Below are 11,708 nucleotides of genomic sequence, written 5' to 3' on the forward strand. Positions count from 1 at the left end.
TATAATTAATAATAATAATAAATATTAATATACACCAATTATAAAATAACACGTGAAAAAAAAATATTGAAACAAGATAAGATGTCACATCAAGATGAATGGTTTGACTGTTTAGAAAAGCTATGGATGATAAACAATATGAGGACAACAGGGGATGAACTTTTATGATTCAACATTATTATTGTGGAAAATATACAAGAAAAATAAAACTGAGAACGTTGCCGTGTTTGGTAAGAAGGTAGTAAACAATACAGTGTCGTTGAGGAAAATTTTCAGACAGAAGGTTTGAATTAATTTTTTTATTAGCATTTATAACGGAGAAAAATAATAAGTTTATTATTTTTATATATCAAAATTACTATAAATAAATAATAATAAAAATAAATTTTAAAAAATTTAATTTTAGGATAGATATGTTTTTAGTTTTGTTTACTGCTTCAAAATTTGGAAATATATTTATTTTCAAAATTATATCAATTTATTTTATATTAAAATATTTGATAATTGATTTTATAAAAAATGTTTATTTATTTTAATTTTTAATTTTATTATAGTTAATTTATACCAAACTAATTTTACTCTTTTTATTTTTGTGGAAAGAGCTTACCAAAAAAGTGTACAAAATATCTATAATTTAAGTTCAGAATTATTTTTAAGACCCTCTAACGATAGGGACAACTTTAGGAGGGTCACGCTTTGGAATTTTGTATCCCTCAATGTGAACATATCACTTTTAGTGGTTATTCTCTTTCTCTCCTTTATCTTATCTTTCTAACGTGAATATTTTTACGATAAAAGGTTAAGTAACATGGATATTTTTATAATATAAATATATTATTCCTTGTCATTTAAATCATTTGTATGTTGAAATTGTGGTGACATTCCAAGTGAAATGAAAAATGGAAAATGTCTCTTATACAAATATTTATAAAAAAAAGATGGTTTCTTGATCTAATCCTTAAATTTTAGTAAGATTTTTGTTATGTTTCATTTGAGTATTGTGATTATTTCAACATTCTAATTGGGATTTTAGTTATGTTTATGAGGATTTTAATATTTCATAAATAGGGTTTTGTGTATATCAAACAAGAATTAGAATTAAACATATTTTAAAATACATGTAAAAATTATATCAAATTAAAAATAAAATTTAAATCTAATAATAATTATTTTTACTACACTTAATCGTTTCAAATTAAAGCTTCAAACGATTTAAATATTTATTTCTTCTTTTATCTTTTAATATATTTTCTAAAAACATGGACGAATTTGTAAAGTAGACTATACTTACACCTTAATTATTATAAGAGAAATAAAGGAAAAATATATTTATACTAGATTTTGTCTCGACTCCATTAGAAACTATTAAAAATTATTATATGTATAGATTTAATATCAATTATTTTTTTCTTTTAATAATCTGTATTGACTTTCAATACTAAAAAATCACACTATATTTGTGAAATCATAACCTTATATAGATTTAATATCAATTAATTGTTTCTTTTAATAATCTGTTTTGACTTTTAATATGGAAAAATGACACTATATTTGAGAAATCATAATGTTGCCTTATATAATTAAAAGACAAGACAAACTAGTAAGGACTTTGGTTACTAACCATAATTCCTTTGAACAAAGTTTATTTACGGAATAAACCAATATATAGTAAGTTTTTTCTAAAATTGTTAGTTAAAAAGATTAGGTTTAAAGTCATAAAAAAAGTTTTATTTGTCTATTAAATTAACAATTTTATAATCTGAAAAACATTAAATTTTAATTTGGTAAATAAAAATAATAGTAAAAGACATTACTTTCCATTAAATCGATTCCTTCTTAATTAATAAAAAAAAGTGAGACATAGTAAAACAAGTAATTTATATTTTTCAACTTAAATTATGATTTGTGGGTTAATTTTTTCATTTTATTTTTTAAAATTATGATTCTCTATCACTTTATTTAGTGAATATTTTTATCTTTATTTTATTGCAGCTAAGTGGAAAAGAACAGGCAGACGTACATACCTGACAAGGACAATAACCTACGCACCTCTCTGACCACACATTTAATTCACTTCACTTACTTTACTAACTCTCATCTCGCGAAAAACACCCAAAATATCGTACGGGAGAATGCCCCATATCGCACGGTGATAAAACGTGCATATCGCAATTGCAACGAATGGCAAGAACGGTAATACTTTCAAACTCTGGGGTCAAATTTATGGGACCCCTCCGATAAACTTTGTCGTTACCGGGGATCTCAACCCAGTTAAAGTCGCTTTCTCAGCAACTATCCACGCCTTTCCCCTACCCTCTACCTCCAATCTTCACCATCCAATATGCCAGGTTATCACTTGCGGAAACTGAGCTAAAACATCCAACGGTTGATGTCATAGAGTAGCTTGATGTCGCGTCAGCATAGGAAATTACCCCAATTCTGGAGCTGAAGGACAGCTGTTAGCTCGAGATTCCGAGCCGATTGTTTAGACAAAACCGAAGCCGGCTTAGCGGGTCCCGCAATTAACTGCACTTGTAATATAAGTGTTTTTGCTTCCCTGATAGCTTATTGACATAGATGGATAAGTACTTGGGCTTATCACCTCCACTATCTGTCGCCTCCTATATAAAAAACACCCTATTTCTGCAAGTTCAAATGACCTCTTTCTCTCTCTCTATATATTTTTGAGTTTCTAGAGAGAGAGCGAGTAGATTAGTCCATTTCCGCGAGGAGAGAGAAAGTGCAAGAATCGGAAGAGAGACAGGAGAGCGTTTGGTTTGTGATGTGTTAGCTTCTAAGGTTAGAGTTTCTCTCTTACATGTTTCCGAATCTGTAGCTTTTTGTTTTTTTTTTATTAAAAAAATTATGCTCTTTTTTTTAGGTTGAAACTTTTGGTTCATGCATCTTAGATTAAAGCTGCTTTGTTGATCGTGTAGGATGTAGATAGAGTCAAATCGTTTTCGTTTTCTCTTCGTTTGGCCACCGAAACCGCATCGTTTTTGTTTTTAGGTTAATTTTGGAAAATACTGAGGGTTTTTTCCTAAATAAATGCTTCTGGTTAGATGATTTCATTGACGGTGCGGATTTTGATTATTCTTCTTTTTATTTTTTTATTTTTTATTTATTTTATGTTCTGTGGTTTACATGTCTGACCCTAGCTGCTATTATTTTTTTTTCTTTTATTTTTTGGTTTTGCAGATCTAGTTCACTGTTGTTCATTTCAGTGTGTATCTAATCGAGGACGAGGGGGTTCCGATGTCTTCTCTTAGTAGGGAATTGGTGTTCTTGATCTTGCAGTTTCTCGATGAGGAAAAGTTCAAAGAGACTGTGCACAAGTGAGGCTAGTTTGTAATTTTGTTGGGTTATTTTTGGTGTTTTATTTATTTTTTATTTTCTTACCACATTCATTAATTAACTAAATTTTTTTGGGTTAAAAAAATAATAGGCTTGAGCAGGAATCAGGGTTTTTCTTTAACATGAAATATTTTGAGGATGAAGTGCACAATGGGAATTGGGACGAGGTGGAGAAATACCTCTCTGGTTTCACTAAGGTGGATGATAATAGGTATTCTATGAAGATATTTTTTGAGATAAGGAAGCAGAAGTATCTGGAGGCTTTAGATAAGTAAGCTCACCACTAATTCACATTTAGATTCTTTATTGACTCTGAGTCTTTAAATTACAGTGTTCTACTAGCAGACAAGTCTAATTAACTGTTTTAAATTTTATTACGTAGGCATGACCGGTCTAAGGCAGTAGAAATATTAGTGAAGGATTTGAAAGTGTTTGCTACTTTTAATGAAGAATTGTTCAAGGAAATCACACAGCTTCTGACATTGGAAAACTTTAGGTACCAATGCTAATTTTTACTGCTGTTTTCATGTGAAAAAGTTCTCTAAGAAGCAGCTAATGAGTTTCTGCTGACACAGGGAGAATGAACAACTGTCTAAGTATGGCGATACAAAGTCTGCACGAGCAATAATGTTGGTTGAGCTCAAAAAGCTCATTGAAGCAAATCCTTTGTTTCGTGACAAATTGCAATTTCCCAACCTTAAAAACTCAAGGTTACGGACTCTAATCAATCAAAGGTAATTTTTTTTTATGTCCAAGCATTGATTGCTTAGTATGGAACACATATTTGTGCTTTGAATGTGAAGTAACTTTCTTGTACCCAATGCAATCATTTAGTTAGCGTCTTAATTTACAATTGATGGGGATCATCTGCCATATTTAGATTTATGTTCTTATTGGTTTATAAAAGCTTGATGTTACTGTTTTTCAATCTTTTGCAATTTCCATTTGTATGTGACACTTATTTTCATCAAAATTAGTTCCATCAATCTGTATCTAGTGCAATGTGGTGCAATTTTTGACTGCATTATCTGCTTCTGTGCCTCCTTTCTGTTAAATTATAGATAATGCATTGCTGTGTTACGGTTTGTACCGAAGATACACTACTGACTATTTATTAAATATCTTCTACTAACAAAGAATTGCTTTTCTTTTTCTTTTAATTACAGCCTAAATTGGCAACATCAACTTTGCAAGAACCCACGGCCAAATCCTGATATAAAAACACTTTTCGTGGATCATTCATGTGGACAACCAAATGGTGCACGAGCTCCTTCACCTGCTAATAATCCGCTACTAGGCTCCTTACCAAAGGCTGGAGGATTTCCTCCACTTGGTGCACATGGGGTGGGTTCCTGAACTAATTTTATACCTTCTTTTGGTAACACGAGCATCATTTCATGTCTCTTATGTTTCAATTCTTATTTTTGGTGCTGGACCTCTCTGTGCTTCTTTTACAGCCTTTTCAACCTACTCCAGCACCAGTGCCAACACCCCTGGCTGGTTGGATGTCGAATCCAACCACTGTAGCACATGCTGCGGTTTCTGGAGGTGGAGCTATAGGTCTTGGTGCTCCGTCTATCCCTGGTATATTCACCAAGTCTTGGGGTGTTTTCATATTGTGATCGTATCTAATTTCTCTTTGACTCATAACATGTTTCATTGTCTTGTTAAGCTGCTTTGAAGCATCCTAGGACTCCCCCAACTAATCCTTCGGTTGACTATCCATCTGGAGACTCAGACTATGTTGCTAAGAGAACAAGGCCAATTGGAATTTCGGATGAGGTAATATGGCTATGCTTATGGACATAATTAGCAATTCATTGGTTGGCAAATTAAGTTTTGATCTCATGTATTCTGGTATTCATCACTTTATGCAGGTGAATCTACCTGTCAATGTGTTATCAGCAACATTCCCAGGTCATGGTCAACACAGTCAACCTTTTAACGCACCTGATGACATACCCAAGGCTGTTGTGCGGACTATTAATCAGGGGTCAGCTCCTATGAGCATGGACTTTCATCCAGTTCAGCAATCTTTACTTCTTGGTCTGCTGCTCTTCTAAGGCCTTTTAGTTGTTTTGTAAGTTGCATGTATTTGCTACCAAATTTCCATTTAACTTCTTTTTTATGCCATTTTTCAGTTGGTACAAATGTGGGGGACATTGCTTTGTGGGAGGTGGGTTCTAGGGAGCGGTTGGTTTCAAGGAATTTCAAAGTTTGGGATCTTAGTGCATGTTCAATGCCATTTCAGGTTGTCTCTTTACCTTTATACATGAATGTTCTTGATAGTAATCGGAGCTGAACCATAAGACTTGTAATTTTGTCATCTCTGAAGAAAAACTAATTATGATAATTTCAGGCTGCTCTTGTTAAAGATCCGGGTGTTTCTGTCAACCGTGTGATTTGGAGTCCTGATGGTGCTTTATTTGGTAAGTTTAGAATTTTTAATTCTTCAATGCTTGATTACTGATAATCATATTATATTTGTCTTGAGATGCCAACTGAACCAATCCGAAATGTCTGTATTTGTTCAATGAACAGGAGTTGCTTACTCAAGGCACATTGTTCAGATATACGCTTACCAAGGTGGGGATGAAATACGACAGCATTTGGAGGTATGAACTTGAATGGATAATGCATTTGCATATGTGCATCTTTTGTATTTGCTTACTTAATGATCCTGTTTTCTAGATTGATGCTCATGTTGGTGGAGTAAACGATCTAGCATTCTCCCACCCAAATAAGCAACTATGCGTGATAACTTGTGGTGATGATAAGACCATTAGGGTAAGTTTGTCAGAACGTGTGCTTGGTTTGTTGAAGTGGAGAGTTGAATGTGTTACTAACTAAATTTTGTAATTGAAGGTATGGGATGCTGCTTCGGGTGCAAAGCAGTATACATTTGAAGGTCATGAGGCTCCTGTTTATTCTGTCTGCCCACATTACAAAGAAAACATTCAGGTTCAAACTGACTTCCGAACCTTCAGGGATTGTTAATTGGGTTGGTTTCCTTGCTGACGCTCATTGCCTTGTGATGTTGTAGTTCATATTTTCAACAGCATTAGATGGAAAAATAAAAGCATGGCTGTATGACAATTTAGGATCCCGTGTTGATTATGAAGCTCCTGGTCGTTGGTGCACTACCATGGCTTATAGTGCTGATGGTACAAGGTATGTACTCTCAACAATGGATCCTTCTACTGTGCTAAATCTTGTTGCTTAGTTGAGTTATATTTCCTTTTCATCACCCAATGTTCAAAATTGGCTATGAATGTATGCAACAGGCTCTTTTCATGTGGGACTAGCAAAGATGGAGAGTCCTCGATTGTTGAGTGGAACGAGAGTGAAGGAGCTGTGAAAAGGACTTATCAAGGATTTCGTAAGCGATCTTTGGGTGTTGTGCAATTTGATACTACCAAAAATCGTTTTTTGGCTGCTGGTGATGATTTCTCCATCAAATTCTGGGATATGGATAATGTTCAGCTTTTGACAACTGTTGATGCTGATGGGGGTCTCCCTGTAAGTTAATTATCTTATTGAAAGTTGGAGAGCTAGCCTCTAGAAATTATAGTTTTTTGCTAATTGTTGCCTGATCTACACTATAGGCAAGCCCCCGTATTCGTTTCAACAAGGATGGAGCACTTTTAGCTGTCTCCACAAATGACAATGGAATCAAAATTTTGGCCAATGGGGATGGCATACGTTTGTTGCGCACATTAGAGAATTCTTTGTATGATGCTTCAAGAGCATCAGAAGCCTTGACAAAGGTATAGATTGATAGTGTTATACTTTGCGCATTTCTTATTTATTTTTAATAAAACCTAATCTAACACAATGTTTGTGGCAGCCTACAATTAATCCAATTTCTGCTGCTGCTGCCGCAGCTGCTGCAACGAGTGCTGCACTGGCAGAGAGGGCTTCATCTGTAGTAGCTATTACTGGAATGGTTTGTGATCTTGTCTTTGTAAATCAGTGGGACTCGTAATTTATTTGCTTGATACTTGTACTGTTCTTTTTAATGTTTATTTTATTGTTCAACTTGCACTTCTTAATAGTGCATATTCTTCATCAGTTATTGGAAAATAGGAAATATCATACTTGTTGTGATTTATGATAACTATCATTTGTTAACTGTCAATTTCATCTCGTCAGAATGGGGATACCAGAAACATGGGTGATGTTAAACCCAGAATAAGTGAAGAATCGAATGACAAGTCAAAGGTATGGAAGCTCACTGAAATCAACGAACAATCTCAATGTAGATCCTTGAAGCTACCAGAGAATGTAAGAGTTACTAAGGTATGTTACTTCAATTTTATTGTATACTTTACTTCAATTTTATTGTATACCCTCCATAGAAATTTAGTAACAAACTTATTGCAGCTTTACAAACGTTTTAATGATTAGATGTGTTATCTCTAACCCATTTTAGTCCACAATTCTATGGGAAATACCCTTTTAAAATTGAGTTCATCAGCCCTTAATTTAATCTCCAGTGAACATAATCTTTATCAGTAGATTTTGGATACACCCTCGGTTGCTTACTTTAGAAGTGCCTTTTTCTATGATCTGGTAACACTAGTATCTTACGGACTTGGGTTATGCAACTAAGGAGAATTGTGGATTTCTTGCTTCCATGTAGTTTGGCAGGAAATGTTCTCCTATTCATGTAAATTTTGTAATGAGCCAAACTCATGTTTCTAGTTTGTATTACCATCTTACATAGAACCTATTTTTCTGTCTTGATGCATAAATGGTGAAATAATCCTTAAGTATTTTACAAAACTATTTTCTCTAAATATGGCTATGAATAAGGTATATTTTAAAAAAGTGATTGGACAATTGTGACCTTCATTCTTGTGATGTTTCTCTGGCCAAATCTCCATGACGGAAATTGTGATTTTTTTGACAGATATCAAGGTTGATATATACAAATTCGGGTAACGCTATTCTTGCATTAGCATCAAATGCTATTCACCTGCTGTGGAAATGGCAGCGAAATGAGCGCAATTCATCTGGCAAGGTGTGAGAACATGTGATTTTTCTTATGTCAGACTATTCTCTATTCAGAAATTGATACTGGGAATTGCACTCCTTTTTGATGTTGATAACTCATCCTGTAGGCCACTGCTACCTTGCAACCTCAGTTGTGGCAACCTTCTAGTGGCATCCTGATGACCAATGACATTGCTGATAGCAATCCTGAGGATGCTGTACCCTGCTTTGCATTGTCCAAAAATGATTCATACGTAATGTCTGCATCAGGAGGGAAGATATCTCTGTTCAATATGATGACCTTTAAGGTAAACTATTAGCGTAGTCATTATTCAAGACCATGTTTTGGAATTATGCTAATGAACCAATTTCAATCTTCTTGGCTAAGTGCAGACTATGACAACGTTCATGCCTCCACCACCTGCGGCAACCTTTCTTGCTTTCCATCCTCAGGATAACAATATTATTGCTATAGGCATGGATGACTCCTCTATTCAAATATATAATGTCCGTGTTGACGAGGTAACAGAGCTGTCTGTATGTGAACAGTTTGTACTCATGGTTTGAGATCTTTTGTTGTTAATGAACAGTTCTTTTGCAGGTTAAAAGTAAACTCAAAGGCCATACTAAAAGAATTACCGGTCTTGCTTTCTCTCATGTATTGAATGTATTAGTTTCATCTGGAGCAGATGCTCAGGTAATAATTGCTTATTGTAATCTCTCTTCAGAATTTGGTTTTTCTATTATTCAATTGCATAAAAGAATTTGTAGATTTGGATCTTTAACTGGTTTCTGTGGCAATGCATCTTCTTCTGTGATGATATGGGGAGTTACTATTGTACCCTATTTATTATGCAGATTTGTGTTTGGAACACGGATGGATGGGAAAAGCAGAAGTCTAGATTCTTGCAGCTTCCTCCTGGGAGGACACCACCGGCACAGTCAGATACCCGTGTACAGTTTCATCAAGATCAAATACAGTTCCTGGTTGTACATGAAACTCAGCTTGCCATTTATGAAGCAACAAAACTAGAAGGTCTAAAGCAGGTTAGTCTAGTTCAATATATCATGTGAACAATTTTTACGAACTTTTTGTCTAATGCCAATATCTTCAATTGTAGTACTACCCGCGAGATTCATCTGCTCCAATATCGCATGCAACATTCTCGTGCGATAGCCAGCTTATATATGCCAGCTTTTTAGACGCAACAATCTGTGTATTTAGTGCTTCAAATCTCAGATTACGTTGTCGTGTCAATCCTTCTGCATATCTTCCTGCAAGTGTCAGGTAATCCTTTTATTAAGTAGTTGTATCCGCTGGCATGGGCAAGAATGTTCTATGACTTAAAAGAAATAGATTTAAAATGCTTTAATTTTCTTACCCTTCTTCCAAAATGAGAGTCAACCTGAAAATGAATATGATTTGCGTTTCCTAGAATTTATTAAGTTTTGTGCGTAACCCGGGATTATTCCTAGTTTATAATGTGCTTGTAATGAATCTTTGACATGCTTTTTGTTGAATACTACTAACATTGTCTTCGTGAAGCAGTTCCAACGTACAACCACTTGTAATTGCGGCTCACCCACAAGAGCCAAATCAGTTTGCTGTAGGACTGTCGGATGGTGGAGTTCATGTTTTTGAACCCCTCGAGTCTGAAGGCAAGTGGGGTGTGCCTCCTCCGATTGAGAATGGGTCAGCAAGCAATGTTGCAGCTACTTCTGTTGGACCTTCTTCAGATCAAGCTCAAAGATGATCCGTGTCAGCCGAAGACAAGTTTCTTTTACATACTTGGCTTGCTGGCCAATTTTAAGAACTAAATTTGTACTTAACTTAATGCAGGGCACTCTTCAATTTAGTTGATCCAACTAAGTTAAATCCATCGATCGTGCTGTGCACACAATCACATCATGCCAGAGCCCTGGAGCAACTCCTTTGGTTGAAGGCCAAAACCACATTGTAATTTGCCGATAGATGTGAAATTCTTTTTAAGTTTAATGCTACAGATCATGTACAAGTTCTTTTCAGCACTTTCAAACTGCTTCTGGCTATTTAATTAGATTGATTGATCCTAACTCGTTGCCTTCTGTCAGTCCCGTTCCAATCTTGCATGTAAATCACTGTGCCAATCTTTCATCTTTCATCTTTTGGCTCAGGATTCGGGCACACCAGTTATTTGCTTTAGTAGCTGTAAAAGCTGTTTGGTTTTTAAATACTGTTGCTATTTATTATTTCTGAAGGTTTGTATATGAACCTGTAAGTAATAAAGTTGTCTTGTTCTTTTGAAAAATAGACATTTTTTTAACCCAATGAAAATAATGTCAGTAATAAATAATGCATGCTCAAGCCTTTTTGTGACTGCTCTTAAATTTTCACTAGTTAGGCGTGTTAATAAAACCATTTTAACCTCAATTGAACATTACTCTAACAAAAGTTTTTGTCAAATTTAGTTCATCAGAAAGCTGAAAGAGATTGCTGCTTTTATCCCTCATTTTAAACACTGTAGAGCACTCTTGCACGTTTTAAATATAAAAAGAAAATGTCCAATTTTAATGTTTGAGCATTAAATTTGGGGATGGATAGGATGTTGAGTCCACGGGTGTTTGTGATTAGATTATATGCTGCAATTTCTGATTGGTTGATGAAAGTCCATAAATGCATGATTTGAATTGGGACCCACTGTACCTAGCCAGGGTAAGGTCTAATATGAATGTGATTTATTTTGATACCATTCACAGTCACTGCTGTCACTTGTTTGGCATCAACACTGCCAGGGCCCCCCCTTTCTTCCTTCAGATCAATTTCACTTTCTGCCAACTAAAAAACAAAATAGCAGCCAACCACAGATATTTTCTATTTTGTAAATACTCGATATTCATCTGCTTGAAAATTCACATTATTATTTCTTTCCTGCAATTATATTATGATTTATTGACATTAATGATTTCGTATTATTAGTATAACTTATGTTCTTTTACATTGTTAAGTAATAAAAATTACTGGTAATTTATTTTTTAAAGTAATTGTCAAAAAAAAAATCAACAAATTTATCATGTGATTATCTATAATTGAGTGGTATTGTAAAACTACTTTGCATTGTTTGTACGTACATTGTATACTATTTTATCATGAACAACAGGAGTAGTAAAGGAGATAAAAAAACATTTATGCATGTTGATTATTTTGATATAATTGTTTAATTATTATTTTTTAATTACAAGGATATTATGGAAGATCTAATTCGTGACCGAATGCACCATTCTCCCTTAATAGCAAATTAGATATAAACTTCAATAACACTATCTATCCGATAATTTATCATAAAATATGTTATTGTTCAATTTCCTATATATATCACACC

At 34.2% G+C, this 11,708-nt stretch overlaps 1 protein-coding gene across 2 annotated transcripts; it reads left to right on the forward strand.

Moving 5' to 3' along the window:
* Positions 1–2,641: 2,641 nt before the first annotated feature.
* LOC108320594 (topless-related protein 1) lies at positions 2,642–10,422 on the forward strand. Of its 2 annotated transcripts, none has more exons than XM_052868798.1 (26): positions 2,642–2,799; positions 3,199–3,335; positions 3,446–3,625; positions 3,737–3,850; positions 3,930–4,088; positions 4,521–4,698; positions 4,812–4,938; positions 5,027–5,136; positions 5,232–5,400; positions 5,496–5,605; positions 5,714–5,783; positions 5,896–5,969; positions 6,046–6,141; positions 6,220–6,315; positions 6,398–6,525; positions 6,639–6,873; positions 6,960–7,121; positions 7,202–7,300; positions 7,507–7,653; positions 8,267–8,377; positions 8,478–8,657; positions 8,743–8,871; positions 8,951–9,046; positions 9,208–9,396; positions 9,471–9,637; positions 9,896–10,422. In XM_052868798.1, exons 2-26 carry the CDS (start codon positions 3,256–3,258, stop codon positions 10,101–10,103), a joined length of 3,414 nt encoding a protein of 1,137 aa, XP_052724758.1. In that variant the 5' UTR covers positions 2,642–2,799; positions 3,199–3,255; the 3' UTR covers positions 10,104–10,422. The 2 variants fall into 2 exon arrangements, with proteins under 2 accessions (XP_052724758.1, XP_017407538.1); XM_017552049.2 differs by having other exon boundaries at positions 9,899–10,422.
* The last annotated feature ends 1,286 nt before the right edge of the window (positions 10,423–11,708 follow it).

The sequence above is a fragment of the Vigna angularis genome, chromosome 9 (genome assembly GCF_016808095.1).
Source record: "Vigna angularis cultivar LongXiaoDou No.4 chromosome 9, ASM1680809v1, whole genome shotgun sequence".
NCBI classification, from domain to species: domain Eukaryota; kingdom Viridiplantae; phylum Streptophyta; class Magnoliopsida; order Fabales; family Fabaceae; genus Vigna; species Vigna angularis.